Source organism: Rhea pennata, chromosome 4 (genome assembly GCF_028389875.1).
Source record: "Rhea pennata isolate bPtePen1 chromosome 4, bPtePen1.pri, whole genome shotgun sequence".
NCBI classification, from domain to species: domain Eukaryota; kingdom Metazoa; phylum Chordata; class Aves; order Rheiformes; family Rheidae; genus Rhea; species Rhea pennata.
Window position 1 is genome coordinate 63,558,585 of NC_084666.1, and position 15,775 is coordinate 63,574,359.

The 15,775-nt window shown below is 42.6% G+C and overlaps 1 protein-coding gene across 1 annotated transcript in view; it reads left to right on the forward strand.

Annotated features, from left to right (window-relative positions):
- The first annotated feature begins 1,003 nt into the window (after positions 1-1,003).
- COL25A1 (collagen type XXV alpha 1 chain) overlaps positions 1,004-15,775 on the forward strand; it is a 286,790-nt gene continuing 272,018 nt past the window's right edge. The window contains exons 1-2 of the mRNA XM_062574954.1: positions 1,004-1,363; positions 2,093-2,162. Of these exons, the coding sequence (XP_062430938.1) occupies positions 1,004-1,363; positions 2,093-2,162 (430 nt within the window). The remainder of the gene's footprint in view (positions 1,364-2,092; positions 2,163-15,775) is intronic.

The following is a 15,775-nucleotide window of genomic DNA, read 5'->3' on the forward strand; positions in this document are numbered from 1 at the left end:
GCAGAAAACGAGCTTTCCTGGCAGCCACGCGTGTAAAGAAGTAACTTGGTAAATAAACAGAATGAAAATTAGCTAAAGAGAATGACTTCATAAGCAGAGGGAAGCGCAGCTCTCTCGAGCAATGCGGGGTTTGTGCCTGCTCCCGCCCTGAAGGGAGCCCTCATACCGCGGGCGCGCAGGTTCGCGGAGGAGGCGCCCCCGCAAGCACGCACGCACGCCCGTCCCCTGCGCGCTGCCAGCAGCGCCAAGGCTCGGGGCGCCGCGGCGAGCTCGGCGCCCGCGCCTCGGACCCGGCGACCGGAGCGCCGCGCCGCGCCCCCTCGCTCGTCAGTCCAACGGCCCGCGCGCCCGGCGTACGTTATGCAAAGCAGCGCGCGCGCGCCGCCCCCGCCCGCCCCTCCGCCTAGGTGAACGCGTTATGCTAATGAGCGGGGGCGGCGGCGGCGGCTCCGCGCCGCGGCTGACAGCGGGGCAGAGCGGGCGGGCTCGCGCGCGCGGCGGGGGACGCGGCTGTCGGCCGCCTGCCTGCCTGCCTGCCTGCCTCGGCTCCGCTCGGCGCGGCTGCCGGCCGCCCGCGGGCAGGTGGAGGGGGAGCAACAAGTCCCGCGGCGGGGGGAGCGGCTTCCCGCCCCGCGCCGCGAGCCTCTCTGACAAGTGGCAAAACGTTCGCAGAGCACACTAGCCCGTCCAAGGAGCGGGCGGCTCGCCCCGCGCCCACCCTGCTGCCGCCTTCTGCCCGGCCGGCGCCGCGCTCCCCGCCGCCCCCTGCCGCGGGCTGCCTCGCCGGGCGCGCCGGGGAGGCTGCCCGTGAAGGCTCCGGTGCGCGCCACCTCCTTGCCTTGAAAGTGTGTGACCCGGCTGCCGGCTCTTCTATTCATTGCGGGTTTTTTTTTTTTTTTTTTCTTTTCATTCCGCCTTTTCACTATTTATCTATCGTACTTTATTATTATTATTTTTGTTGTTGTTTTTGTTGCCGCTGCTCGTTCGTAAACTAATTGCCTCCATGGGGGGCGGAGGAAAGGAAATAAAAGCTGCCGCAGCTGAAGGGTGCAAAAGCATGCTGGGGAAGAGCCAAGAAGCCAGAGGACGGGATGGCAGCGGGAAGCCCGGCTGCGGCGGCGACCGCTGCCCGCGCCGGGCCGGGCCGTACAGCTCGCCGCTGGCCGCCCTCCTGTCGGCGCTGGCGGCGGCCTCCTGCGTCTACCTGGGGGTGCGGACCAACGACCTCCAGGCGAGGGTCTCGGCCATCGAGGGCGCCCGGGGGGGCCCCTCTGCCGCCGCTGCGCTCCCGCCGCTGCCCGGCTTTTCCCTGGAGCAGCTGAACGCGATGATGCAAGAGAAAGTGGAGCGACTCCTCGCCCAGGTGCGCGGGACGGGTGTGTGGGGCGGCGGTGGGCCGGGCCGGCGGAGGGCCCGGCCGGCGGCAGCTCCGCGGTGGGAAGGTGGCAGCGAAGCGCGGCGGCTCTGCTGAAACCGAGCCCGCATGCCCGGCGGCGGGGCCGGGGAGGCGGACTGGAGGCGAGGACCCGGGGGCAACGCCAGCTCGGGCGGTGTCGGCGCCGCGAGCGGGGGCTGCGTTTGGGCTGGGCCGGGCACTAAAGCCGGCGGGGCTGTGCGCCGGCCCGGCCCAGGGCGGGGGGCGGGGAGGGCTCGGGGCCGGGCGCGCGGCGGCCGTTGGGCCTCGCGCGGCGGCCGTTGGCGCTGCGACGTGACGGAGCGGTTGACCGTCACGTCGAAACCGTTGAGTTCTCTCATCCGTAACTTGCAGATGTGTGCGAACCTCAGTTCCTACATTTATTCCCTGCTTCGAAGACCGCTCTGTGTGTGCGTGTGTGAGCACGGGGAGCGTTTGTGCCAGGACGAGGGGCGGCGAAGGAGGGAGACAGCCAGTTGTGGCGGGCTTGTTTTGGTTGTCGTGGGGGTGGAGAAGTCACTGATATGCGTTGGGTCGAGTCCAAGTAAAGAAGTCATCAGTAGTTATGCAGTCTATGAAATAGTTGTAAATCACAGTTTACAGTCGTGCTGGTCTGTCATGCTGGTTCTAATGGGCTGAGCTTACCAAGTTCTCTCATGTTGCTTTTTTCACCCACAGAAATCCTATGAGCATTTGGCAAAAATAAGAGTAGCGAGAGAAGTGCCTCCAGAATGCAACTGCCCACCAGGTAACAGACACAATTTGGAAATCTTCTCATCAGTAGGAGATTTATGACTCTTTAGATCTTGGTATTCTGTGTTTTTCAAACACATGTAATAAAAAATACAAGTCAGATAAAGGAGATACCTTTTCAATAAATAAGTATACCTGGGATGGAAAAAGAGTAAAGCTAGAATTGTATCCTGTTTGCCCTGTAGCACTGAATTGGAATTAATAGTAACAGAAACCTCAGCTATATTGAGGAGTGCCTAGAAAGTAACACTTAAGAAGAAGTTAATGATCTACACTAGCAAGAAGAAATCTATTAAGTCTTAAATGCTGTAACACTGAATCAAGGCATTGTGTGCTCGTTTTGGGAAGCAGAATAAAAATTGCTATTGAAAGTATTAAACAATTTAAAACAGAGTAAAATAAATGGAGAGTCAATTGTAAGTCTGCGGTAGTATATACAAGAGCTTTTCAATAATGTTTCCATATTTTTTGCCCTTATGGATAAAAATAGCACCCCTAGGAAGAGACTGTAAGTTTCACATTGAGGATTCCAAACTGGTTGTATTTACACAGCCAGTGATATTGCTTGACTTCGAAAATGAGCCCTGTGATTCTGAGATCAGTTATATGTACACACAAATAGTACTATGTTTTTTTGGGGTGATTTTTTTTTGGGGCAATCAAATAACTAGTCAATATTGTTTTAGTTATATAAACTTCTGCTAATATGTACCCAAGTTCAAAAAGGTATCTTAAAAATTAAGAAAATAATGCTAATGTTTCCCTGGGTGATGCAGTAATTCTAGCATCCTCTGTGTGATGACGCACAATGGATATATAGTATGCTTTACACATCCTGCCACTCCATTTGAAAGATATCTCCTTCACAGGTGGAATATTGATGTTCAGTAAGAATTAAGCTGATTAACATGATAATGTTTGGTAATAAGATATGTAATAGTACTGTGCATATAAGAGTGGAGCCCTTCTAGTTAAGGGTCTAACCTGCCAGATGCATCAGTCTGAAAGGACTACTGAGTCTCAGTGTTAAAACTGACATCAGTGGCTGGTATTTTGCTGATGATAAAACTGAGAGCAGAATACTTTACTGACTGGAATAGGTATTTCTATGGTTGGCATGAAAAGGACAGTATCTTTGTTGGTTTAGGACTGTTTTAAGAGAATACTTAGAATTACTGAACTCTCTGCCACTTTTGGTAAGAAACACTGATTTTCTGCTGAATTGCATTGTATATATTTTTATCCTTTAAGGCTAACATTAATGTCGAGTGTTGTTCATATTTTTCTATTGCTAACTGGAATAAATTGTAAGATTTGTTTGTGCACTCGAAATGAGGGTTGCTTATCAAGTTGTCTACAAAGATATGCACAGTGAGTCTGAAACACCAGCAAGTTTGTTTCCAAGCTGTCTCACTTATAATAATCATTATTTAAGTTCATTTATTGTAATATTTTCAATTACTGCTTTCAGACTAAAGGTCTGTCTCTACTGTTTCACAGTTGGTGTTATATGCTGCTTTACTTCTGCACTACCACTAGAGCTCCACATTACACCAATTATTACCCTCCTTTTATTTTTAAGAAGTATATTTTGTTAAATAGGTAATGAGTGATAGAATGTTTCTCGCATAATTTGTAAAAATCCTCACTAGACGGAAGTCAGAACAAAATAATCTGCAGAATGTTTTCAGGTAGGGAAGATTCATAAGATGAGGATAACTTACATGAATAACTGTCAAAAATATTTTTACAAAGAAGGCTAGCTATTATGGGGATTAGAAATGTGATACGGATCTTTTCACCTCTTGGTAGCTATTTCAGTTTGGAAGAACGTTTTGTAGATATTGCCATGTGATAGTCCCATTTTGAGCAGCTTAAAATGAGTTGGTCTCACGCTTGTTGCCAGTGGACAGGTGTATATCTCAAAATGGCATTGTCTTGGACGCCTTATCTGAGAAAACAAGTGCTGAAAAGCGCTGCCATCCAAGTACTGTGCCTTCCCAACTGCAGTGATTGTCATGGTCAGGCATAAGACAGAGCAGGAAGGATAGGGCAAATAAACTGTTATTACTTCATTTGGGTAACCATTATAAATTTCATATAGTGAATCATACCTTCTGGAATATGACTAATTTACTGTTAGAACTGCTTTTTCTGTGGACATAGTGGGCTTTTATTTTCATCCTTAATGCTATTACTACTTCTGTATTCAAAAAGGCATGTGGTTTAATGTGAGAAGAAATGTGGAAACTTTGTCTTTTTTCAGTTTCGTGCTATTTGTGAACCTAAGAGAAAATTACATCTTTACTTCTCCACATGATTCCATTTTTGCTGCTTTATTCTGCTCAGCTTCTGCAGTTTTTCACTGGGATTGTATAATAGTACAATATAGGTCTGTTAGAGATGATTTTGGAAAGCCTTTACAAAACAAACATTCAGAGGTGGTTTTAAAAGATCCCTTATGCTGTAAGAACAAGACTGTTGCCAAATGGCTGCCAAGGCAGTTCCATTTTCTTATTCTTTAAAGGTAAATAATCTGTACTTGGAAAAAATGTTATGCTGAATTTCCCTCTTGTCTTTTGGTAGAAGACAATCTGTGAGCAGGAGAGTGAGAATGTGGCCTCTGATTTAGGATTAAAGTTCTGTAACTGGCTAGACATTATTAGCTTGAGATACTCATCCTTTTGTGGCTCTCCATGGTAGGAACTCAAATGTTCAAGTGAAACTGGGTTTTGAAAGGCTTGGATGCTAAAAGCAGCCAGATTTGCAATTCTTCATAGCTTGCAAAGTTGTCTGCATGTGACTCCTTCTAACTCAACAGTAGCATTAAACTTTGTTCAGATTGAAGACTAGTTGCATTTCTCTTATAAAAAATATATTTTCACTAAATGTGGTTTTTTAGTTGTCTTATTTCCTTTATAAAAGAGAGATATTGTGAGGAGATACTAGTTTTCATTTCAATTCTGTAGGACTGAAACAGATACTAAAGATTTTCTAAATATTTTTAAATGACAATAGCAGGAATTCTTTCTTTCCTTAAAGCAGAGCAGTAAAGTTTGAAATGTAAATGCACGCTGACATTCCTTTAAAATTACCTCAGTTCTAACAAGAGTGCCAGCATAAATCCCATGCTTGCAACTAGTGTTGCAGTCGCTGCTGGCAGTTAACCTTCTGCATATAGGACTGGGGGCAAATTGAATGACTAAAATTATTTTAAGCCTAATAAATTTATTTTCATTTGTGTCTCAGATTTATTAATTATTGTAAATTAATTGTAAAATTAATTGTAAAACACATTGTAAAAATGTTTCCCAACTGTAAAAGGTGACCAAAAAATAGGTTTGTAGGTGATTATTTCCGTATATTTAAATTTTTCTTTAAATAGTAGTGGCAACATAGATATCATGAGGCACAGTCAACCACAGTGCTGGATACCTCCTACCAAGTGTAAGAATTCTACTGTTGTGGAAGGTGCAACGCCCACAGAAAAGCACAAGGGTACTTCTACTTCGGTAGAAACTATTGACTATTATGAAGTTCTGATGCGTGTATTCATGTGTTGCGATGTTTCATTCTGTAAGGAGTTCTTGAAAAGCCCATTTGTAGAGTCAGATCACAGAATCTTTGAGGTTGTAAGGGACCTCTTGAGATCATCTAGTCCAACCCCCCTGCTGAAGCAAGTTCACCTAGAACACATTGTACAGGATTGTGTCCAGATAGCTTTTGAAAATACCAAAGGAAGGAGACCCTACCGCCTTTCTGAGCAACCTGTTCCAGTGCTCTGTCATTCTCACAGTAAAGAAATTTTTCCTCGTGTTCAGACAGAACTTCCTGTGTTTCAGTTTGTTCCCGTTGCCTCTTGTCCTGTCGCTGGGCACTACTGAGAAGAGTCTGGTCTCATGCTCTTTACACGCATCCTTCAGATACTTATATACACTGATAAGATTCCGCCCCCATCAGCCTTCTGTTCTCCAGGCTGAACAGTCCCAGTTCTTCTAGCCTTTTCTTGTATAACAGATGCTCTAGTCCCTTAAAAATCTTAGCAGCCCTTCACTGGAGTTGCTTCAGTAGCTCCATGCCCCTCTCATATTGGGGAGCCCAGAACTGGATGCTACTCCAGGTGTGGCCTTATCTGGACTGAATAGAGGGGGGAGATCAATTCCTGTGACCTGCTGGCAGTACTCTTCTTAATGCACCCCAGGATACCATTGACCATCTTGGCCACAAGGGCACATTGCTGGCTCGTGGTCAACTTGTGCACTAGGACCCCTAACATGACGTTGGCAGGAACAGGAGTGTAAGTCTGTTAGTCCAAGAGATTCTGCCTTGGTCATCTGACTAGCCTAACAGGCTGTTACATATGGTTCTACATGTCTCTCTTATTTGGATTCAGTGGCAAAGCTTCTGCTTAATTCAGTAGACATGAGATTCAGGTAGCAGTTGCTTAAGAAAATAGTCTTAATTATGAATAAAATTTTAAGAAAGACAGAAAGCGTCTGTCAGAAAAAGTAATGTACCCTTTCTGAGGATTGATTTTAGTTTGAAAGGAAGCAGAAAAATGTGAAAACGCAGGATAACTGAGTCTTAGGATGGGTACTGAAAGTTGGTGTATGATGGCTACACACAGCGGCACTGTAAGTAGCTTTTATATAATGTGGCAGGTGAAATTCCATGAAGTTGTTTTGTATTCTTATAATTTAAATTCATAGATACACATCTATTTTATTAGAAGTTTCAGTGCAAGTATGATGCATCCATTTTTCAGCTGGGCGCAGTTGCTTTCTTTCTGGTTCTTTTGGTTAAGTTAGATTGGCTTGTTCTGACCCTGCTATTTTCACACTACAGTTTAGGTCTTTGTTTTAGTATAATTGATTTAAAAGAAAAAAAAAGGATAAAAAGAAAACCACAGGAAGTAGTGAAAATATAATGAGGCGATTAGTTGGAACTGAAAATAAGACAGTACAAATAACCAGTAGATTTTATAGTGTATGTATTGTGCTGGCTTTTCAGAGGAAGGATTAAGAATCCATGCTCATGATTCAGGGGACTGGTGTGATTTGATTTTCATCCCTGGAAGTTTTATTAACACATTTTCAAAGTCTTCAACTTATCATATTCACTCTCTTTTGGAAGTAATGAAACTTTTTTTTTCAGCTTCTGGGAAAGACCTATGTAACATGAATTTATTCAATTTTTTTAAAAAATAATATTATATAAATAGGAGTGCCTATGTTCCTTATGTTTCTTTAACTTTCCTTTCCCTTGTATTCAGATACCTTTAGCTTCAAACCCTTTCCAAGCATGAGCACTGTTGTCATTCTTTTTTATTAGCTAACTCTTTTGTGCTGTTTTTGCAGTCTTGTCATCTTGATTCTCCATCCCAGTCTTAAAGGTCCTTATGCTTTGGCATTTGAAGTGCCTCCTGGTTGGCTATCATCAGGTTATCAAGTTTCTTTTAGTGCAGTTGCGTGTGTATAAACCTGTTCATTCAGCAGATGAAACACCACTGTAGGCCAGAGTCTTTCCAGGATAGAAAATGCCAGTTAATCTTATTCTAGTTTTAGTAGTTCTAGTGGGAAGACTGTATTCTACAGTTAATAAAATGTGCAGCACATTTATCACGGAAGAATGTTGGGAGCAGCATGGGTGATAAAAATCAGTGTATTTTCTTAGCATCCTAGTACTATTTTTGTCCTCCAAGGCACCTTAGGTTTGTCTTGATGTGCAGTAGAAGTAGATGAACAGACTATATAATACAGGCACTCTTCCTTAATTCTGCATTTTCTGTAAGGACTGTTTCCTGGAACATTTTGATTAGTGAGATAGAAAGAATGCAGGAGAAATCAAAATTTGGGAATTAAAAGAATTGAGAAATTTATATCAGCAGGATATTACTTTTTTATGATCGCATTGAAATATTTCTATAAAAACAAGCGAATAAAGAAAAGAAGAGCTGACTTAGACCTGAAAGAAAATACAGATGGATATAGAAAGTATCCAAAGTGTTTTGCCTTGTTACTTAAAATTCCAGTGTGTGCTCTCTGAATCTAGCTTCCAGCACTACTTATTTCTGCTACGTTTATATCATCTATTCGCTGAATGCAGAACTCATCCTTAATTTTGTAATTTTTTTGACAGGTCTTTGAGTTCCTCTTTCATACCTTCACTGGTTTGATATTTTTCATTTCCTAGATAAAGATGTTTATTGATGTGCAGCGGCACGCAACCTTCTGGGTAGTCTGTTGTCATGTTTGGATGACTGATTAAAGATATGTTTTACCCCCACAGAACAGATAAATATATTTTTTGGCTAAGATGTGACCTTTTAATTCTTTTCCCTCTGGGTTAGGGAGGTAGAATGTACAGCGTGATCAATGAAACATAATATGGCTCAAAGAAGAACTGATTGACAGCAGGTTGCACCAGATTTTTCTCTTTTATAGTATTATTGACATAATTGGTGTTATAACAAGGGTTGATTTGACCATAGAAGTCTTGCTAAAAAAGGTTTTTTAAAAAGTCTTGATTTAAAATTGATTGGACTTGCACAGTTTTGTCAAACAAGGTATGTTTAAAATACCATCTCCCAAGGAAGGTTTGGTTATCTACATTAATTGTAATTAAATGCTTGCCCTTCAGTTTTGCGTATCTTCTGTGTGTATTTTCCTTCATATGGCAGCTGTCAATCTTGAAAAAGAACAGCTTTTTGAGTCAAAGTAGTTCCAGTACAGTAGTCTTGCTGTGTGAGAAGTTCCATTAAGTTCAATTCTGGAACAATGCTTTCTGCAGTATATGTGTGTTTTTGTGTGTGTTAATATATGTCCCTGCCCTCAGGAGTCCCTAAAGCTTCAATAACTTAGTTTTGTACAACAATACTTATGTTGATTCCCCCTCCCCCCACACTTCCCCTTATAAAGTTAGTGGATTCTTTGCACTCTGTTGCTAGAAGAATGACATCACTGCACTTGCATTGCAGCAGAGATCCTCTTTCTGACTCCCGTATAGATTTGTGGCTGCAGCCTACCTGTCTATTTTCTCTGTATTTAGTACTGTAAAAATCAGCTAGCTATGTAAAAGAGCTTGACTGATAGAAGCTGTCTTTACAGGTCGTTGTAGGTTACCAGATAGAATCACAGAATTAATTTGTTCAAGTTACTGATCCTTTGAAATAATAAATCTTATTTGAACCCCCCCCCCCACACACACACACAACTTCAGTCACAATGCTAACTACAGCCTTTTTAGGAAGGCTGGTGTACAAAGAGCACTTTACCCCTTTCTTGTTTCAATTGATTACCCTGCCAGATTTCCTGAAAGAGCCACAAAAAGGAAATCTGATAGCCTACTAGAACTATTAAGGAGATATAAGAAGGCATAGAATAATACAATGTGGAAGAAACGTTTCTTTCCCTATACAACCGAGGCTGCAGCATGCAGTTAGATAACACACTCAATAGTGATCATGATGCAGTAGGCTGGCTTTTTGCTAGTTTGTAGACTGTCAGGTTTCACCAGTTAGACTTACAGTAGAGCAAAGACTGAGAGCTGTGCCTGCTTAAATTCATTAAGTTAACAAAGCAGATGTTGTTTGTGAGAGCTCAATGAAAATGAAATATATCAGGAAAAAATTTCAGAACTGAGTGCCTAAATTTACCTGGGTGAGGTTCACGTATACCTTTCATGTAAATTTAGCTGTTTTTTTCTATATGTAGACTAACATTAGAAATGCAGGTCTAGTTGTTACCTCAGGAGACCATCTTATTCATGCTTCTGTGTTCTAGAAGGAGCATATTTGATCATCCTTGTCAAGTATTTCTTTCCATGTGGTTCACAACTGCTTTGTTTAGTCAGTTGTGACTCTACAAGTTGTTGGATCTGCCTCAATGATGAGATTAAGTACAGCAGCCTCACTTTTTTCCTCAGTAAAAAATATGTTGCTCTGTATTACAGTATTGGAGTAAATAGATAAATGTGTAGCGCTAAAAATTGCTGGTACATAGGTATGCCAATGCTGAAATAACCTACTATTTAAAAACTTTCAGTCATTACCTAGTTCTTGTACTTAACTATCAGGTTAGAAAGCTCTTTATTAGCAGGCAAGCTAATTTTCTTATCTGCAAAGTAAATTGCTTGTCTCAGTCTCCACAGTCATGGAGAAAACCTGATCACTGTGCTATTTGTAAAACTGCATATTTAGATATGTTGGAAGGCAGTGTTTTCTGTGATGCATACTGTAAAACCTCTTACCCTTCCTGTTCCTTCCCTGCTCTTGTATTTTCTGATATATTGAAATTGATTCCCATTTATGTGTGCAGACATCTTTATATGAGCAGGTCTATAAGCAGTTGTAAATACTGCATGTGGGTTTTGGACAGAGAGTTGTTCCTTGTGCTTTGAAAGCTTTGAAACATGATTATGTCTGGTGAGCTTATTTGAAGAAATACGTAATTATTATAATTCTTAATTATGTTCTTATAGTTCTTGTAATTATGATGACAGCCCTCTGTAGGGCAAAGAAACAGCGAACAGCATGAAAAAGTAGTGTGTTAACAGAGGTGATAAAATTAGGATAACAAATTTCAGAACAGTCTAGAAGTGAAAACAGTATAAAAAGTGATTTCAGATTGTTCTAGATGGAATGATACTTGTGCCTACACATGTACAACCAAGAAGCAGCATAGCTTTTAAACATTTTCTCCTAACCTATCTTGAAAATAGAGGAAGTGGTCAAGGATGAAGAAGGTGTAGCTTTCTTTAAAATGCGTGCAGATAACTTATGTAAGAAAGATGAAGGCCCATTCAGATCTCCACATTTAGTTTTAAATAGCTTTCATTAGACATTAAAATTATTATGTTGGATGTGGATGTGCATGAAACTTACTGTGTAGTTATTGTGTGTTGGGCAAGTTTAGTTAATTTCTGTAATGATTTGTATTTTTTTTTTTAAATACTCTCAGGAATTTAAAGCTGCTTCTCCCCCCACCCCCTCCTTCTGTAATGAGACTTCTGGATTTTGTGTTCGCCTTTGCTAACATAACTGTTTGGGCTTGAAATGGAGGATGGATCTTGGGATCCCCACAGACTCTTGGGAAGGTAGACCGTTCAAGGAATAATGATGTAAGTTCCTTCAAGTAACCTCCTTTACCTGTCCATGATCCTTCCAGAAGCTCAGCTGAAGAGGGGCTGAAGAAAGGAAGAAACAGATTAAATGATCTTTCTCTCAGATCTTTGATCCTGCTCTTAATGCCACATAGTGTGCTGTATAATACCCGTTGCGAAGCACTGCTATTCTGAGCAGTGATATGACACTTTTTGTAGTTTTTCACATTCTAACGTGGACAGAGGGTAGGCTGCCTGTCAAGTCATGGGGACATAGCATAGAATATAGCTCACTTGATGATGTATTTGCAGGGAAAACTGTGAACAGCTTGAACTTGCTGGGAAAACCTGTATAAAGCCAGGTGGTTTGATCCACTGCTTGTGCTATTTCTGGGTACTACTTCAGTCTTTTGGTATCTGGGAGATGCTTCCTCCAAGCTTTAAAGATTTGTGTGAGGAAAGTATCTTATTTTCTCTTCCTTTTTAAAGAAGCAGGACCAGTTAGCTCATGGACTTGGCTCTTCCTGCTCTTCTGAAGAGCTGAGATACTCATAGAAATAGGAGCTGCAGTGTAAGTGCTGTAAATACTGTGGGAGGAAGACTATAGAAAATAAGTAGTTTTAAGGTCTTTGTTGATTATCTGCAATTTATGCTTTTTAAACAAAAATCCATGTGTTTTATTTTCCACTTCAGTATTTTCAGTGTCACTTCCCTGAATATAGTACCACAAAGGAAAAATATCATACCAAATCCACAAATACACTTTAAAGATTTGGCTTGTGAATGGGATTCCTTCTATAGTCCAAGTATAAACTCATTCTTAGTCTGTTGTATTTAAGGCTGTGCTGGAAAAATTGCTATTTTAAAGAAATATCTTCTAAAATGATGGAGAGGAGGGAAGTTTTGATACCAGAAAAATACATTTTTAAAAAACAGAGAACAAAGTCTTTTACTGGGCATGTGGCTGCCATCAGAGTGACAGATTTGTGAATGCAAATCCAAAAGAAGAATGGCACCCTTTAATTTCAGGGACACTAAGCTGTTAACTCTCTACAAGGATATTTCTGTAATTAGAATCATGTTCAGGCTATAAGAGCAAGAACACGGTTGTAGACTGAGGTCTAGCTCGTTCTAGTAGTAGCAGTTGTGTTGCTGGGGAATGATGCAAGGCTTTTTATATGTCAGCCCTTCAGCTGGATGATGCTAGGGTTTTAATGGAGGGCTTCAGTGCTAAAAGTCAAAGTGTATGCATCTTAAGCTGAGGAAGTATTTCCTTTAGCTGGCAGCTATAATAATCTTTTTTAAGAATATGACAACTAGATGCTTGAAGGCACCACTCCTCTTCCCCCACCATGTCCTCAGAGTAAGCTACTGTTCCAATTCTCTTGATGTTCTTATGGGAAGCCTTGATATTTGAGCGCAAGGGTATGGCTATCGGGGATTAAAAGGATAAGCTCCATAGGTCTGTGGATTAATATACTCTTCTCTTGCAGTCACAGAGTCCACATTTAGATAACATGCAATGATAACTGCTGTGAAAAATAGTATTAAGCATTGATTGAAGGATCTCTGTACTGTCAACTTCTGCTTGTTCCAGATACTACCAGTAGACAGTGTCTCAGTGGATGACAAACACCGAGAACTGTTGCTTCAGCTTGATGTGGAAGTGCTTAATATACTACTGATTTCACATTCTTCTGCTGTGAAACAGGATAACTGTCTCAAACTCAGTAAAAATACTTTCTGACTTGTACCAGGAGATGTTCTCTGTGCTGGCATACATATTCAAATACAGAGCTAAGTGAGGTTATTTTTAAGATGATCATTCTGGCAGTGCTGAACTTCATCTCTGTACTTTTCTTTGTTTCTGTCCTTCTGGGAAGCTTGACAGCTTCCCAGATGTTAGTAATATGTGCTTTGGGAGATGACTTTGTGCGGCACTTAGAGATGAATGCAGTAGTATCACAAAAAATGGATCATGGTGTTTACTGTAGTTACCTATGTATGTATATGAAGAAGTTGCCTTTCTATGAGGAACATCTTGCATATGTCTTCCTGGGAGTAAGTACACAGAATATTGATGAACCAGAGAGGCTGAGAGGTACGGTGGTGTGGTATCACTTTAAAGTGAACCAGTGCTTATACAGACATTTTCAGTACTTAGTTAGCATTTGTGTCTTTGTAGTGATGACAGCCATGTTTGTAAAAGGCTGGAAATGTTTCTGTATGTGAAGATGAAGTGTTTTTCCAATGCAGCAAGCATGTAAGTGCATTATATTTCTCTAGTGTAAGGAGGCTAGTCTTAGTGAAGAGAGATTAGTATTTGTCTGACAGTTGTGGATTTCACTTTAGAACAGCTTTGCATAATTCGTTATTTTGATTTTTTTTGAATTCCAGGCTGAACCAAATCTTAATGTGCAGGAGGAAGACTTCATTTTAGTACATTCAATTAAGAGACAGCACATAAGCCATTATAGTGGCCAGTTAAAAAGAACTTTGAACCACAACTAATGAAGGAGAACTATAGCAAGACTGAAATCCTAACTTTTTTTTCCCTTTTGGAATTGATTTGCTGCTCTATGGTAGTCTTTTGATTTATTCCAAACAGTTCTAGTCCGTTTTAGGATTAGAAGACATTAATCTGTTTTTAGTATGTGTTATTATAACTGGAGCACTCTGGAAGAAGCAGTCTCATAACAAGTTCAAAGGAATGCACCTTTAAATGAAACATTGTGCTAATGGATTACAGCAAGGCATAACTAAGTAACAGTTATATATTCTGGTGGTGTTTCCTTATAGGACTGTGAAGGAAGGATAATCTTTGTATTTGATTTCCTCCACCCGTAAAATAGGATTGATGTAAATGTTGTACACATTAACCAAAGATACGTTGAGATCTTACAGGTACAAAATGTTAATAATTTGGAGTAACGCTACTGTCTAGAGTGTCAGTTCTCCCCCACCCCCCAAACTGCAAAATATATTCCTCTCCTAGCCATCTTAGCTACCTCTCTATGCTCCCTTTTTGATCCCTAAGATCTAACATAATCAAGTGGAGTCTGTTAAAGTGCCATTGCTGTCAGTTAGAATCATAGAATCAGTAAGGTTGGAAGGGACCTCCGGAGATCATCTAGTCCAGCTTCCCTGCTCAGCAGGGTCACCTACAGCATGTTAGATAGGGTTGTGTCCAGACGGGCCTTGAAGATCTCCAGAGAAGGAGACTCCACAGCCTCTCTGGGCAACCTGGTCCAGTGCTCTGTCACTCTCTCAGAGAAGAAATCCCCCCTCACATTCAGGCAGAACTTCCTGTGCTTCAATTTCTGCCCATTGCCTCTTGTCCTGTCACACGGGACAACTGAAAAGAGTTTGGCCCCGTCCCCTTGACACCCTCCATTCAGGTACTTGTACACATGGATAAGATCCCCCCTCAGTCTTCTCTTCCCCAGGCTGAAGAGGCCCAGCTCTCGCAGCTGTTCCTCATAGGGCAGGTGCTCCAGCCCTCTGATCATCCTCGTAGCCCTATGCTGGACTCTCCAGTAGCTCCAGGTCTCTCTTGTACTGGGGAGCCCAGAACTGGACACAGGACTCGAGATGAGGCCTCCCCAGGGCTGAGTAGAGGGGCAGGATCACCTCCCTTGACCTACTGGCAACACTCTTCTTAATGCACCCCAGGGTACTGTTGGCCTTGGCCACAAGGGCAGCTTGCTGGCTCATGGTCAACTTGTCATCCGCCAGCACTCCCAGGTCCTTCTCTGCAGAGCTGCTCTCCAGCAGGTCAGCCCCCAGCTTGTACTGGTGCCTGGGGTTATTTTTCCCTAGGTGCAGGGCTCTGGACTTGCCCTTGTTGAACCTCATGAGGTTCCTCTCTGCCCAGCTCTCCAGCCTGTCCAGGTCTCTCTGAATGGCAGCACAGCCCTCTGGTGTGTCAGCCACTCCTCCCAGCTTGGCATCATCAGCAAACTTGCTGAGGAGGCACTCAGTCCCCTCATCCAGGTCGTTGATGAATAAGTTGAACAGGATGGGACCCAGTCCTGAGCGCTGGGGGATGCCATTAGCCACAGGCCTCCAACTATACTCCATGCCACTGGTGACAGTCCTCTGAGCTCTGCCTTTCAGCCAGTTCTCAGTCCACCTCACTGTCCACTCGTCTAACCCACACTTCCTGAGCTTCTCTAGGAGGATGTTATGGGAGACAATGTCAAAAGCCTTGCTGAAGTCAAGGTACACAACATCCACTGCTCTGCCCTCATCTACCCAGCCAGTCATTCCATCGTAGAAGGCTATCAGATTGGTTAAGCAGGATTTCCCCTTGGTGAATCCATGCTGGCTACTCCTCATCACCTTCTTCTCTTCCATATGTCTAGAGATGACATCCAGAATGAGCTGTTCCATCACCTTACCAGGGATGGAGGTGAGGCTGACTGGCCTATAGTTGCCCGAGTCCTCCCCCTCTTGCCCTTTTTGAAGACTGGAGTGACACTGGCTTTCTTCCAGTCCTCGGGCACCTTT